At 39.5% G+C, this 16,857-nt stretch overlaps 1 protein-coding gene across 4 annotated transcripts in view; it reads left to right on the top strand.

The window, feature by feature from the left end:
- APC (APC regulator of WNT signaling pathway) overlaps positions 1 to 15,109 on the top strand; it is a 98,562-nt gene extending 83,453 nt beyond the window's left edge. For all 4 annotated transcript variants that reach the window (XM_066181819.1, XM_066181821.1, XM_066181820.1 and 1 more), the window contains 5 exons: positions 138 to 277; positions 1,323 to 1,400; positions 5,042 to 5,158; positions 5,796 to 6,010; positions 6,421 to 15,109. In XM_066181819.1, coding sequence (XP_066037916.1) covers positions 138 to 277; positions 1,323 to 1,400; positions 5,042 to 5,158; positions 5,796 to 6,010; positions 6,421 to 12,979 — 7,109 coding nt within the window. In that variant the 3' untranslated portion in view covers positions 12,980 to 15,109. The remainder of the gene's footprint in view (positions 1 to 137; positions 278 to 1,322; positions 1,401 to 5,041; positions 5,159 to 5,795; positions 6,011 to 6,420) is intronic.
- Positions 15,110 to 16,857: the final 1,748 nt, after the last annotated feature.

The following is a 16,857-nucleotide window of genomic DNA, read 5'->3' as shown; positions in this document are numbered from 1 at the left end:
TTCTAAGCATTGTGGTTTTCAGATGCTTGAGGTTTGTTCTGTACATAGAAATGCAATTTGTTCCTTGCAATATATGTCCTATACTTAAAATATTAGAGTACAGATTTTTTTTTTTTCCTACCTGAATCTTTTTAAAGGAGGTTTGCAGGCCATTGCTGAACTGTTGCAAGTGGATTGTGAAATGTATGGACTCACAAATGATCACTATAGTGTTACCCTAAGGAGGTATGCTGGTATGGCTCTGACAAACCTGACTTTTGGAGATGTGGCAAACAAGGTGAGAGCAGAACTGTAAACTTGTAGTAACTTCAGTTCATAGCTGTTTGAATTACAGCTCTCAAGACAGGTGATTGAAATCTTCAGGATAGAATACTGAGTTTAAACTCAAGGCAGGAGTTCCAAATACCTCTCTCATTCCATCCTGCTGCTGACAGAGAGCACTACAAACTGGGTGTTGCATGATACATGAATGGTATTGACCCTCATATCACTTTTGTCCCTGAAAGCAAGGATTTTATCTATTGGCCTGATTTGTTAATGAGAACTAGGTTAGTATGGCACACAGTGATTTTATAGTAGCTGATTGTTTCTGAGAATGTTGAACTATAATTTGTAATGGGGTCAAGTTTTCTGAAGTTTTTAGTTATTAAACAATACTCTTACTGTCTAATGGAATTTTTCAAGCGTCTTCAGGCTAGAGCTTGCATTTAAATATCTGGAGCTTATCTGGATCAAACTGGGCATTAGTTCAATCATTATAAGAGAAAATTGGTTCCCCTAATTTCTGACAAGGATATTTCTTTCAAAGACTAGAAACTTCCAATAGATTTTTGCCCCAAAGTTTGCCAGTGAATCTTAAAATAATTCCATACTTTGGAGTATGGAGACGTACCTTTCTGCTCTAGAGGGAAAATATTTCAGCAGTAAATGGAAATAACAGGCTTCAGAGAACACAGGATTTGTTCTCTCACTAAGCAGTAGGTAACAACACGTTGCTACTGCCTCACAGGGTTTTCTATCTGGTTTTATCTGGTGCACAGGGAAGAAGGCTTCTAAGGTAGTAAAGGTCCGGATCATGTCCTAGAACTGCTATAAAAAAGAGAAACATTTTAGTACAATTTTACCACTTATGTATTGAAACTGATAGCTATGCTGAAATTTTTAGTAGTTGTAAACCAAGAATTTATTGTTGACAACATATTTACTAAGTTTCTGTTAACTTATTTATGATTTGCTTGAAGTATCAAAACATTGTGCAGAAGCAGCCATCTTAACTGCTGTTTAATACTGCTCACTTTCTTTTTTCTCCTGATTCCTTCCAGGCTACATTATGTTCCATGAAGGGCTGCATGAGAGCTCTTGTAGCCCAGCTAAAATCTGAAAGTGAAGACTTACAGCAGGTAATGCTCTTTTGAGGTAAAATATTTCTTTTGTTGTTTTGTCTGCCTTAACTTTGATGTGAAACTTCTCTCATACTCATTTCATTAATTAGGAAGTGCATTCTTCTTGTAAAACATTGTTGTCCGTGGGCTCATGTTCTAGGATTTTTGGTGGTGTTTTTTTGGTTTGGATTTGGTTGGTTTGGGTTTGTTGGGTTTTTTTTGGGGGGGAGTTGGGATTTTTGGTTTGTTTGTTTGGGTTTTGTTGTTGTTATGGGGGGGTTGGGGGGTTTTGAGGGGGGGTTTTGGTGTTTGTTTTTTTAATAATCACAATGCATGGGCTGTAAATCTTATTTTTATGACGCTGATCTGTTAGTGTCTGTTCTAATGGGTTCTGCTGTGTAAGGAAAACAGCCTGAAAATAAAGCCTTTAGGAAGTGCTTAGGGTAATCTTCAGAGTTGAGAGAGCAGAACAGTTGGAACTTGTGTAAAATCAGTTACTATTAAATTATAGTCAACTTTAATTAATGCTTATTGCATACAAAGTGGAACAGCTCTTTAAAAGAAAACCCGTTTTCCTTGTGGTCTTGAGTGAATACCAGATAAAATAACAATTTTAAATAAAATTGACCTTATCTCTTAAAATGCTTTGTTGTGGTTTTGGTTCACTATCAGAGTTATGGCACCCTTTATGTGCTGGGTTTACATTTGCTGAATTTTCTTTGCCAACTGGGAGATAGGATTTTGGGAGGAAAAGGCAAAACAGGCCTCAACTTAAGATAAACAGATAGGTTTTATTAATACATACTAAGAGAAGCAAAGGAAAAGCAAAAAAACCTACAAATGAATTTCTAAACCAACTCTTTCTTTTACTACAAACTGGTTTTTACAAATAATATAAAGAGGCAAAACTCAGAATTCCAGGTCAGTACCACTTATAAAACAGTCTTTTATTCAGTCTTTGAGAGAGAGAAGTCTCTCTTATTGTTTGGTAACTTTCTACAGGAGAAACAGTCTGCTTGTGGCTTCCAACTCACACAAATGCAGCCTGCCCAGGAAACTTCTGCAGTTGTGGAACTTCTCACACCACGTAGCCTTTCCCATGACTACATATGGGCCGTAGACTCCTATATGTATTGGGGTGGTACTTTTAAAGATAAACTACTTCAAAGGCCAAGGATTCTTCAACTCAGGGAACAGAGATGTCTTCTTCTTATTTCTTCCACTGGCACAGGGGGCTTCTTATCCCTCTCTGTTTTAATCTCTCATGGGACTACTAAATCCCAACTTCTAATTCAATATTCATTTAGTAAATCACTGATATTCTTGCTCAAAGAATCTACAAATTGTCTTTCTAATTCATATTGTCTACGATTTAAAGGATTATTCCATCATATTCATATTACAGTCTGTCACCAAAACTCCCAGGAGATTTCAGCCTAGGACTCAGGCAACTTGTCATCTTCTCTCACTTAAGAAGTCACTCTTTGTTTACTGACTTAGATATCTTTATATTGTCCTTTTACATATTTTTAATTTGGCTGTCTCTCTCACTGAGAGTTAGGGCTTTAGAAATTTCATCTGTGGCAAGAAAGAATTAAATTTGCCCAAGTCTTCTATTCTCTGGGCAGCGGCTGACTTCAAGACCATGCCAGCTGGGCCGTTGGGGTAAGGTGGCGGGAAAGAATTTTACACTGATTGTAGCAGCTCAGGCAGTCAGGGATCTCAGCTGCAGCCTCCATCCCCACCCCCAGCAGCCGATGGGGGGCCCAGAGACATGGCCAGCCTCAGGACCAGCTCCCCCTTACAGCGGGAGAGCAGCAGGCCCTGACCAGCTTGGGCTGCTCCTTAGAGCTCTGTTACCTTCTCCAGCCGGAAATGACAAAAGGGCTGAGCCACCTGGGATCTTTAATTTAAGTCTGTGCTCTCCAGAGGCATGGACAACACTCTTATTTGGCAGCCAAGCTGTCAGTCCATGCTATAACTTCTTTAGGAAAAAAAACCCCTCACATTTATGCTAAACCACCACTTCTTTCCACCCCTCAACTCTGGAGACCACAGGCTCAAAATCATTATCAAAATTACATTCAACATACAACGTACAACTCTTATCTACTTAAACAATAAACTATTCCACCCCTAGATATTTTGCTACAATTATACTTAACAGGTTTCCTCCCAAATTTGCTCTAAACCAGGACATGTTGTTAATGAAATACTCTCTTCCTAACAGGAGGAGCTTACTAGTTACAATTGAGGACAATATTAGAATTACAATAGAGGTTATTGGATAAACTCTGTCATGTGGTATTAGGACAGGTATTGACTGTTTTTGAAATGAGAGTCACAGTTGCATGGGCCCTGTGACCTCCAGGATGTCTCCAGTCACTGGCACCTAGACACCACACACATACACAAACAGAGCAGGAAGCCCTCCACTCAGGAAAAGTTATAAATGGGATTTAGGAAGAATATGGGACTGAGTGTACATAAAAGACATGTCCCCACAGCTGTATCAGCCAGTCAGCTGTTCAGATGTCACTGTGCCTTTTTTTCCCCTGTGGTTTCCTGTGCTGAAAGATCACTTCAATCCATCTGTTTTCCTGCCTTTGAAACCTTTGGGTTTCCTGCCATCCCGCAATAAGTGTTCTACAGTTCCAGAATGCTCTTCCCCTGGATCCCACAAAGTGTACCACATCCCCAGTCCAAAAGGGACAGAGAGCTGCTCCCTTAGACTCCTCTGAGCATCACAGCTGGGCCATGGGATAAGTGGGTCCCCTGGGAGAGTCCTGGGAAGAGCCTGGACAGGGCACAGTTCCCACCTGGGTTTGGGCTCCTGTGTTCCTCTGGCTGTGTTGAGGTGGGCTCTAATGGGCTGGTGGCTCCTTGGGGGCAGCCAGGGCAGGGTGTTCCCAGGTCCTTCATGAGCCACTGGCTCCCTACACTCCACTGGGGGGGTGAGCAAGGGAGCATACCATAAGATGTAAAGTTTATGCACTTCTGTAACAATGGGAAGATCCATAAGCAAAAATTTTCTATCAAATTCATTTCATGAGGGATATGCATACTTACAGCTGTTCATGAATGGATGGAGTTTAATGTGTAATGACTGCCCGCTACAGTGACAACCTGTCTCAATTAAACTGCTGCCAAGTACAAGGACATCTTCTGGAGGCAACTATTTTGCTTGGTAAAAGCATAGTGTATTTTCAAAGGACTTTAAGGGCTTTATAAACACCAGAATAATCATCCGAGAGACAGGCAAGTGATATTGTTCTATTTTCCAAGTGGAAAAGCTGAGAAAAATATTATATAAATGTCTCCCCTGAGATGACATAACTCTAGAACAGACATAAGAGTAGAGAAAAAAATCTATCTACAAATGTTCTATTGGTGTGGGAAGCAGGAAACCTGATTTCAAATCTCTGTTTTGAGTAGCAGCACACAAAAGCCAGTAACTTTGATCAAAGTTGATGCTGAAATGTTAGACCAGTCTAGCAGACAATACAACAAAAAACAGATATCAGCAAATTTTAGTTCAGTAACTGAAAATGACCACCGTTAATTAATCATAGCATTTGAAAAGTCCAGGAGGAAAGTCTTTTAACTTGCTAAAAAAGTATGTATCTTGAAATACGTTATTTTTCTTTCACATTTTGCAGGTCATTGCAAGTGTGTTGAGAAACTTGTCCTGGCGAGCAGATGTAAACAGTAAAAAGACTCTAAGAGAAGTTGGAAGTGTGAAAGCATTGATGGAATGTGCTTTAGAAGTTAAGAAGGTATCTTCTATAAGTGATTAAATTGAATTTTTGAGAGACTGAATTTATTTTACACGAAACACTAATATTGTTTGACCATTTTTGATAACAGCAGTTGATGTGGTTCAGGTAATTTGCTTTGAAGAAAAGTTTGATTTAACATAGCAGCAGACCACAGTGGAGCAATGGCACCTCAAAACTAGTGTTGATATGATTTTATTTTTGAGGGTTGACCTCTTCTGCTTTTCAATTGCATGAGCTGTGCTGTTAAAATAGTCTTTTTTATAATTCTGTCATTTAATAAAAGCTCTTTTCAGTTAGTTACTAGGTATATACCACTTCTTTGGTGTGTAGATAGGAGTATATTCCATCCCGGAGCCTCCTGCCAGATTGTCTTCAAGCTCCTTCTATCATTGTGGCAACAAACAAGTATTGAGGCTCATATTTCTGCCATCTCTGGGGCAGGCAGTACCAAATCCATGTCTGAAGAAAGGAGCAAAGTGAAGAAAATACATGTGCACTGCTGTCCGCACCTAGCTTACCCCGCCCACAGCGCAGAATTGGAATGTACACCGCTCCTTGAAGCTAACTTAATGTGTTTCTGAGAGCTTCAGTTCAATAGCTGAAAACTTCTCCTGTCATGTTGCTGTCTTCCTAGGAATCCACCCTGAAAAGCGTTCTGAGTGCCTTATGGAATTTGTCAGCGCACTGCACTGGAAACAAAGCTGACATATGTGCTGTTGATGGTGCTCTTGCATTTCTGGTCGGCACACTGACATACCGGAGCCAAACAAACACTTTAGCCATCATAGAAAGTGGAGGAGGAATACTAAGAAATGTTTCTAGCCTAATTGCTACTAATGAGGATCATAGGTAGGTACATTCTGACAATTTTTAGCGGTTCCACATGTGTATTTAATAGACAGTTTCTATGACCAAGCCTTAATATATGTATTAATTGTAGTAACTAAAGCCAGCTAATTTGTTGTACATTTGATAAAGTGGTGATTTCACTTACATCACTGGAATATGCAAATAGATTAAGAGCTGCTGCTTGGTAATGATGAACTGTACTAAAAGCTAACTATGCATATTTGTAATAGGATTTGGTTAGCATTCAGGCAAAAACTAATGGAAATACAAGTTATTTGCACTGGAGAATTCTTAATTATCCTTTATAAGGGCAAAACTTGTTCCTAGAGTAATAGGGTTCTGTTTTGCTTCGTCTCTTACTCTTTTGAAATGCCACTTACAGATATTTCTTTTCAATTACTCAACACCAGGCAAATCTTGCGAGAGAACAGCTGCTTACAAACCTTGTTACAACACTTGAAGTCACACAGTTTGACAATAGTTAGTAACGCATGTGGGACCCTGTGGAATCTCTCTGCTCGAAATGCAAAGGATCAGGAGGCACTGTGGGACATGGGAGCCGTGAGCATGCTGAAAAACCTGATTCACTCAAAACACAAAATGATAGCCATGGGTAGTGCTGCAGCTCTACGGAACCTCATGGCAAACAGGCCAGCAAAGTACAAGGATGCCAACATTATGTCTCCAGGATCAAGCCTCCCATCCCTTCATGTCAGAAAGCAAAAGGCACTGGAAGCAGAATTAGATGCTCAGCATTTATCAGAGACTTTTGACAACATTGATAATTTAAGCCCAAAAGCATCTCACCGCAATAAGCAGAGACATAAGCAAAATATATACAGTGAGTATGTCCTGGATGCCAGCCGCCATGATGACGGGGTGTGCAGGTCAGAGAACTTTAATGCTGGCAATATGACTGTGCTCTCACCATATGTAAATACTACAGTATTGCCTGGCTCCTCCTCTTCTAGTAGAGGAAACACAGAAAATTCTCGATCTGAGAAAGATAGGAGTGTTGAAAGGGATCGAACAGTAGGTTTAAATACCTATCATCAAGCTGCAGAGAATACTGGGAATTCCTCTAAGAGAATAGGAATGCAGATTTCTACTGCTGCAGCTCAGATTGCCAAAGTTATGGAAGAAGTAACAAGCATGCACATTCCACAGGAAGACAGAAGTTCTGGTTCCTCTTCTGAAATACACTGTTTGACAGAAGACCGAAATGCCCAGAGGAGATCAGCCTCTGCCCATACTCACTCAAATACGTACTTTGCGAAGTCTGAGAACTCAAACAGGACATGTCCTGTGCCTTATACAAAAATGGAATACAAAAGAGCTTCAAATGATAGTTTAAATAGTGTCAGCAGCAGTGATGGCTATGGTAAAAGAGGCCAAATGAAACCTTCCATTGAGTCTTACTCCGAAGATGATGAAAGTAAATTCTGCAGTTATGGCCAGTATCCAGCTGACTTGGCACACAAGATTCATAGTGCAAATCACATGGATGACAATGATGGAGAACTAGACACTCCTATTAATTATAGCCTTAAATACTCAGATGAGCAGTTGAATTCTGGAAGGCAAAGTCCATCCCAGAATGAAAGATGGACAAGGCCTAAGCATTTAATAAATGAGGAAATGAAACAAAATGAGCAAAGACAGTCAAGGAACCAAAATGCAGCATACTCTGTGTACACTGAAAGTGGAGATGATAAACACATGAAATACCAGACACCTTTTGGACAGCAGGAGTGTGTTTCTTCCTTTAGATCAAGAGGATCCAGTGGCTCAGATCAGAACAGAGTAGGCCCAACTCTTGGAATGAATCAGAAAGTAAACCAGTCCTTGTGCCAGGTTGATGATTATGATGATGATAAGCCAACCAACTATAGTGAACGTTATTCTGAGGAGGAACAACATGAAGAGGAAGACAGACCGACTAATTACAGCATAAAGTACAACGAAGAGGAACATAATGTTGATCAGCCTATTGATTATAGTTTAAAATATTCAACAGAAGTTCCAGCATCTTCTCAGAAGCCATCTTTTACTTTTTCAAAGACTTCTTCAGTGCAACTCAGTAAAACTGACCATATTCCCCCAAGCAGTGGGAGCACATCAGCCCCCTCAGCTGGTCCAAAGAGGCAAAACCAGCTTCACCCAGGCCCTGCACAGAGCAGAAGTGGTCATGCACAGAAGAGTGCCTCCTGTAAGACTCCCTCTATTAATCAGGAAACTATACAAACTTACTGCGTGGAAGATACGCCAATATGTTTTTCAAGGTGTAGCTCTTTGTCATCCTTGTCATCAGCTGAAGATGAAATAGGACGTGATCAATCCACACGTGGCACAGATGCCAATACCACACTACAGATTGCAGAACTGAAGGAGAACAGTGGAGCTCTACCTACGGAAGGTGCAACCAGTGAAATCACATCAACAGCTCAACACATCAGAACAAAATCCACCAGACTTCAGACTTCTAGTTTGTCTCCTTCTGATTCCTCCAGACATAAAGCTGTTGAATTTTCTTCAGGTGCCAAATCGCCCTCAAAGAGTGGTGCCCAAACTCCTAAAAGTCCACCAGAACATTATGTACAGGAAACACCACTCATGTTCAGCAGATGTACTTCTGTAAGTTCCCTGGATAGTTTTGAAAGCCGTTCAATTGCTAGTTCAGTTCAAAGTGAGCCTTGCAGTGGAATAGTAAGTGGTATTATAAGTCCCAGTGACCTTCCAGACAGCCCTGGACAAACAATGCCTCCAAGCAGAAGTAAAACACCACCACCTGCTCAGGGAGTTCAAGTAAAAAGAGAGATACCTAAAGGAAAAGCAGCCACTACAGAGAAGAGAGAGCCTGGTCCTAGACAGGCAGCTGTAAATGCAGCTGTTCAAAGAGTTCAGGTACTGCCAGATGCTGATACACTATTACATTTTGCCACAGAAAGCACACCAGATGGGTTTTCTTGCTCTTCTAGCTTGAGTGCTCTAAGCCTTGATGAGCCATTTATACAGAAAGATGCGGAGTTAAGAATTATGCCTCCAGTTCATGAAAACGAGCATGGAAACGAAGCAGAACCTGAACAGTCAGATGATACAAAGGATAACCAGGAGAAGAAAGCAGAGAAGCCAGCTGAAGCAGAAAAAGACATTCTGGATGATTCTGATGATGATATTGAAATACTGGAAGCGTGTATTATTTCTGCAATGCCAACAAAGTCTTCACGTAAAGCCAAAAAGCCCTCTCAAGCATCTGCTCCAAAAATACCTCCTCCTGTAGCCAGAAAGCCCAGCCAGTTGCCAGTTTACAAACTTTTGCCTTCACAAAGTAGATTGCAATCACAAAGGCATGTGACTTTTACACCAGGAGATGATATGCCACGGGTATATTGTGTCGAGGGTACACCAATAAATTTTTCAACAGCCACATCTCTGAGTGACCTGACAATAGAATCCCCCCCAAGTGAGTTGGCTAATGCAGACAATGTGGGTGTGGGAGCAGCGTCAGGCGAGTTTGAAAAGCGGGACACCATTCCTACAGAAGGCAGAAGTACTGACGATTCTCAGAGACCAAAAAGCTCAGCTGTGAGTCCCCTTGGCCTGGATGACGACAAAACAGAAGAGGGTGATATTTTGGCTGAGTGCATTAACTCAGCTATGCCAAAAGGAAAAAGTCACAAACCTTTCAGAGTGAAGAAGATAATGGATCAAATTCAACAAGCATCTTCATCCCCAAGTAATAAAAACCAACCAGAAGGTGAGAAAAAGAAACCAACATCACCAGTAAAGCCTGTTACCCAAAACAATGAATACAGAGCACGTGTCCGAAAAAGCACAGAGCCTAAAAGCAATGCTAGTAATGAAAGAGGCTATCCGGAGAACAGAGATGCAAAGAAACAGTACCTTAAAAATAATTCAAGAGATTTTCATGACAAATTGCCAAATAATGAAGAGCGAGTAAGAGCAAGCTTTGCATTTGATTCCCCTCATCATTACACACCTATTGAGGGAACTCCTTATTGTTTTTCACGGAATGATTCCCTGAGTTCTTTAGATTTTGATGATGATGATGTTGACCTTTCAAGGGAGAAGGCAGAATTAAGAAAAGGAAAAGAAGGAGAGGAAACTGAAAGTAAAGATTGCTCTAATGCAGAACAGTCTTCAAATCCGCAACCAAGTAACAGGACACAAGTTTGTCAAAAACATCCAGTGGGCAGAAGCCAGACAAAAATTATCTCTCAGTCAGCTAAAAATATTCCAGACAGAGGAGCAGCTACAGATGAGAAAATGCAGAATTATGCTATTGAAAACACACCTGTTTGTTTTTCTCGCAATTCGTCTCTTAGCTCCCTCAGTGATATCGATCAAGAAAACAATAACAACAAAGAAGGGGAACCTGCAAAATGTCCCAAGGCTCCCGAGCCACAGGTGGAATCCAACAGACCACAGACTTCTGGTTATGCACCTAAATCATTTCATGTTGAAGATACCCCCGTGTGCTTCTCTAGAAACAGCTCTCTGAGTTCTCTTAGCATTGACTCAGAAGATGATCTTCTGCAGGAGTGCATTAGTTCTGCTATGCCTAAAAAGAAAAAGCCCTCAAGAATGAAGAGTGACAGTGAAAAAAATAGTTCCAGAAACACAGGGGATATACTAGCAGAAGATTTAACACTGGATTTGAGAGAGATACAGAGGCCAGATTCAGAACATGGTTTTTCACCTGATTCGGAGAACTTTGACTGGAAAGCTATACAAGAAGGTGCAAATTCTATAGTTAGTAGCTTGCATCAAGCTGCAGCTGCTGCATCACTGTCTAGACAAGCCTCATCAGACTCTGACTCTATCCTTTCATTAAAATCTGGTATTTCTCTAGGGTCACCGTTTCATCTTACTCCAGACCAAGAAGAAAAACCTTTCACTAGTAATAAAGGTCCAAGAATTATTAAGCCAGGAGAGAAGAGTACACTGGAGTCTAAAAAAGTAGAATCAGAAAGTAGGGGAATCAAAGGAGGGAAGAAAGTGTATAAAAGTATAATTACAGGAAAAGCCCGCTCCAATTCAGAAGTTTCAAGTTTGAAGCAACCACAACAGACAACTGTGCCTTCAATTTCACGTGGTAGAACAATGATCCATATTCCAGGAGTTCGAAATAGTTCTTCAAGTACTAGTCCTGTTTCTAAAAAAGGACCCCCAATCAAAAACATGAACTCCAAGAGTCCCAGTGAAGGCCAAAGTTTGACTAGTTCTCCAAGAGGAGCCAAATCAGTGAAACCTGAGCCAGCTCCTTTGACTAGGCAGCCTTCAGCATTGAACCACAGTGGATCAAGTAAAGGACCTTCTAGATCAGGATCTAGAGACTCCACTCCTTCTAGACCTCAACAGCAGCCATTAAGTAGGCCTCTGCAATCTCCTGGAAGAAACTCCATTTCCCCAGGAAGAAATGGTATCAGTCCTCCCAACAAACTGTCACAGTTGCCAAGAACATCATCTCCTAGCACAGCTTCAACTAAATCCTCAAGTTCAGGTAGAATGTCATACACACCGCCGGGCAGGCAGATGAGCCAACAAAACCTTTCAAAGCAAACTGCCTTACCGAAGAGTACCAGTAGCATTCCACGAAGTGAATCTGCTTCAAAGGGGTTAAACCAAACTCTCAGCACTGGTGGATCAAACAAAAAGACTGACCTGTCCAGAATGTCATCTGCAAAGTCTAGTGGAAGTGAATCTGACAGATCTGAGAGACCTGTTCTTGTTCGTCAGTCAACTTTTATTAAAGAGGCTCCAAGCCCGACTCTGAGACGGAAATTAGAAGAGTCAGCTTCATTTGAATCTCTGTCACCTTCCAGGCCAGATTCTCCCACGAGGTCCCAACTGCAGACCCCAGTTTTAAGTCCTTCTCTTCCTGATATGTCTTTATCCACTCATTCACCTGCCCAGAGTAGTGGTTGGCGAAAATTAGCCCCTAATCAGAGCCCTACTATAGAATATGATGGGAGACCAGCAAAGCGTCATGACATAGCTCGTTCCCATTCTGAGAGTCCATCTAGGCTGCTTATCAACAGATCAGGAACGTGGAAGCGTGAGCACAGTAAGCATTCCTCATCACTTCCTCGTGTAAGCACTTGGCGAAGAACTGGAAGTTCCTCCTCAATCCTGTCAGCTTCTTCAGAATCCAGTGAAAAGGCAAAAAGTGAAGATGAAAAGCAGCATGGAGGTTCTCTTCCTGGACACAAGCAAAGTAAAGAAAGCCAAGCACCAGCAAAAGGTACTTGGAGAAAAATAAAAGAAAATGAAATTCCTCAGATATTGAATGATCCTCAGCATTCTTCTTCAGGTGCCATAAATGGCTCTGATTCCAAAACCCTCATCTATCAGATGGCTCCAGCTGTCTCTAAGACAGAGGACGTGTGGGTGAGGATAGAGGACTGCCCAATAAACAACCCTCGATCTGGAAGGTCCCCAACTGGAAATACTCCCCCTGTTATTGACAGTGTTTCAGAGAAAGGGGGTGTGAATGCTAAAGATCCTAAAGAGATTCAAGAAAAGCATACCCCAGGGAATGGAAGTGTTCCTGTTCGTACCGTTGGCTTAGAAAACCGTCTGAACTCTTTCTTTCAGATAGACAGTCCAGACAAGAAAGGCACTGAAACAAAGCCTCTGCAGAATAATCCCACTCCTGCACCAGAAATTAACGAAAGTACTGTAAGCGAGCGTACTCCATTCAGTTCCAGTAGCTCAAGCAAGCACAGCTCCCCCATCAGTGCTGTGGCAGCAAGGGTGACTCCTTTCAACTACAACCCAAGCCGCAGGAAGAGCAGCGTGGACAATAGTTCTGCTCGGCCCTCACAGATACCAACCCCGGTGAATAACAGTACCAAGAAGCGTGACACCAAGTCTGAAAACACTGACTCCACTGGAACACAAAGCCCTAAACGTCACTCTGGCTCTTACCTGGTAACTTCTGTTTAAGTGCAACAAAAAAAAAAAAAAACCAGAAAAAAACACCTGATACATTATATACAGCAGCTACTTAGAAACTTTGTTTCAAATGAAACAAAAAAAAATGGGGATTTTTTTTGTTGTTGTTTTGGTGGGTTTTTTTGTTTGTGTTTTTTTTTGTTTGTTTGTTTGTTTTGGTCATTTTTATTTGTTGTAAATAGCTTTGATTCTTGTTAGATGGTCCTTGTTCTGGAAGCCATATTTGATAGTATACTTTGTCTCCACTGGTGATATTTTGCAGGAATACCTGATTGACAGTTAGGAATAAAATTGCTAACGCAAGTGCATTTGTACAGTATGTTTGACATGCATCCCATCCCATTATCCTTTGAATATTGCTTGTCATGGAGTAGCAGAGATAGAAATGATACAGTTGTATTGCTTTACCAATAATTTCTAGACTACAGACGAACTAAACTACATCAGGGAAGAATTGGTATTATTTATGCAAAAAATACACTAATTTTTAGTATTTGTGAGTTCATCTAACCCAATAATTAATCATGTGACTGTGAAATTCACAGTAATATGGTTTCCGCTGAACAAGCTTTCCTAGCCTGCTTTTTTGCATGAATGGAACTGATGGTTCATTTTATGAAGTAATAATTAACATTTCTGTGGTCACATAATGTGCATAGATAGTTACAGTGTAACAATTTACACTTTCTTTGTGCTCTGAAAAAGAAAAAAAAAAACAACAAAAAAACCTGTGTAACTGTCAAACCTTGAACAAAATTATTTTACCTGAATTAGATTTTATCTTAAAGTAGGTAGATTTTTTTTGCTATGCTGTAACTTGTTGTATATTCTGGTATTTGAGGTGAGATGGCTGCTCTTTTATTAATGAGACGTGGGTGATGTCTCAACAGAGACTAAAATGATCATTTCAGAATAAATTATTACTGTATGTAAGTTGTGTGTGTTACTTCTGCATTACATAAAAATACAGGATTTTTACTTTGAGATGTCACCATATAATGTGGTTATATGCACTTAACACTTAAGGCCTGAATTGGGATAATCCTACACCTCCAATATCTGTTCTTCCTTATCACTGGCAAATGGCTGTTGTAGGATGTTTTTAACATTTGCAGAATCAGGCCCTAGGTCTTCTGTAATATATTTGTAATGAGACAGTTTCACACATCTCAGGTGCATAACAAGGCTAAAGGCAGGGTATTTCCAGTAGCCATGCAGTATAATTGTTCTCATGACTGCAAGCCTAAAACAATATTGTATCTATACAAATAATATTTGTAAAACAAATAATTTTCTGATTGGGGATATAATGTAAAATGTGAGATAGTGACTATAAGATGAAATTCTGCTTCTATTTGTGCTCTCTGTATTTTTTTTAATTTATTTTTTAAAAATTATGAAGGGAAAATATTGCAAGAATCCCATGGCACCAAGAAATTTATTACCATAGTAGAAAAAGGATTTTATGCAAAACATGACATTTTCTGCCTTGAGCCTTTTTGATGCAAATATGGATTGTGCTAGAACAATGCTGAAGAAAAACAGATTTGTGCTTTAAAAATATAAATATAGTCTGAATTTAGATAAGAATTACTTCAAAGTAGAAACATGAGAGTACAGAACATGGACTATTCTGTGCGTGTTTGAACAAACCATGAAAAGAAATGGTGTAACAGTTTCATTGTATCTCAGCTGGACTGTTCTAAAGGTAGCTTTCTAAGTAACTGGTATGTTAGAATGCCCTGATTTCAGGAAGCCCTGAAATAGAGCAATATACCTTTATGGTAGCTTTAACACAGTTGCAGAGTATATCACTTCTGTGGCTTTTGTACTTCTGATACTGAAATGAATCAATTGAATTCATTTTAAGTCATGCATTGATTTAGGAACACAATCAAGACACTATCAGCAGAGAGAAGTAAATTTATATAAAAGCCAGTACCAAAAATACGTGTTTGACAGAAGTGGTATCTTACTTGCTCTTTTGTTCTTTGCTTCCTGTCAGATTTACAGACATTTTCCTGTATCACCTCATGAACCTGTTAAGAAGCAGCACTCCTCGTGTTAGCATTTGAAATATTTTGCATACAGTATCTTCATTAAACTTCTAATATGAATGAATATGAGTGTCCTCTTAAAGATGAGATAGAAACAGATGATGTCATGTGTTTAAAGTCAGGACTTCCTGCTGGAGTAGAATACAGAACCCCATCCTTGAGTTTTAAATGAAAGACCACTTTTGTTGTAAATGTTTTGAGGGTTTTTTTTAATCATTATTTTGTGCTGGGCTTTTAACAACTAATACAAAAATATACAACATAATCCAGAATAGTTTTTTAACAACAGCATTACATATTTGTTCTGTCGATTTAAGAATTAAAGGTAAACTCAGTCTCAGAAAAGAAATTCTGGTTTCAGTTACTGAAAAATTACTGAAATCAGTTTTTTAATCAGAAGATAACATGAAACTATAAATAATTGTATGCATATCAAACACCAGAATGTCTTTGAAAATTACAGTGGCTTCTTGACATAGACTTGGGGATACTTCATGATCATTATAATTGGAAAATTTCTCTTAGTATCCACTTAAGTAAACCTATATTTGTAGCAAAGACAGGCTAGAGAAACTTTCCAAGTATAAGGGTAGTGATACACTAAAATATGCTTCCCATGGGAGTTTTTAAATTTCCATTATAGAAGTTTTAAGAAGAGGTTTATGAAACATCTCATAGGGATGGACTGTAGTATATTTCGTATTGCCTGTGCAGAGATGGATGATCTTTTGAAATCTCTTCCAGATCTACATTTCTCTGATTCTTTATCTAAAATACTTAGTATCCACTAAGAGCCTTTCAGAATATTTAAAGACATCCATGATGTTTGATTTATGATGGGGATATGAAGTTATATTCTATAAGCTTAACTAAAAAACAGGTCCCAGAAATATAAAATCAATTACATGAAAAATGGTTACAATAAGTATATTTGGTCTTGGATTTTGTTAATGATGTCAGAGTCACGATAGTCAAATTTGATTTATGCTGCTAAAGATAACCTCTTGTTCTTGGTTTCATTTGTATGAAGTTGCCAAAGCAGGTAAGAGGACATTATTCATGTCAAGGGAAAACAAAGAATAGCAAGGAGCTAAGGAAACCAAGACTCAATTTACTGTTCTTCTGGGATGCACTGCCTTTCTTTCTACCAGTTTTGGTAGAATTTTTTGTGACTTGTACTCGGACCTTTATTTGTCCTTGAATTAGCTTATCATATCTAGTGCATACCAAACGTATACTTAAAAATCAGTTTATACTGAAAAGTAACTCATAAAGCTCATTACAGACTGTTTTCTAGCTTTGTCCTCTCAATGTGAAAAGCGGAGATCTGATCTCCCCAAAATTTAGTTAGTTCACTTTTTAAAATGTCCTTCCATTTTAGTTGCTTGCAGTGTGCCACAGTTGAGTTTACTGCTCAGTTTCTGTGTAAGCTCTTCTGACTAAATATTGCAATCTTTAAAGGGGAACTAATCTATTTCTATTTTTCATGTGCAGTTCTCTATTAAGAGTATTTTCCCCTGATAATGCTCACAGCTCTGTCAGGTATGACTGCTTGAAAATTGAAAGCCTTGCCACAGTGTCCAGATGAGACTGGAATATTGTTTCAAGCAGGATTGGGCTTCAGAATACAAGTATAGTTTATGCTATAAATGTCAGTAACCTGCAGTATTCTTCAACATAGTACCTTTGATGGCTTTGGGAAGTGAGCTGCACTGTCTTTGGTAAAGGAGGAGGAGAAATAGAAAAGAGACAGTTTCAGAGAGAGTCATGTTGTCCTAGGGATGTACTTTACTTTTTTCCTCAGTAAATTAC

This window comes from Chamaea fasciata, unplaced genomic scaffold (assembly GCF_029207755.1).
Source record: "Chamaea fasciata isolate MVZ Bird 193981 ecotype frontalis unplaced genomic scaffold, bChaFas1.0.hap1 SCAF_4, whole genome shotgun sequence".
Classification (NCBI taxonomy): domain Eukaryota; kingdom Metazoa; phylum Chordata; class Aves; order Passeriformes; family Sylviidae; genus Chamaea; species Chamaea fasciata.
This window is presented reverse-complemented; position numbering and strand designations above follow the sequence as displayed.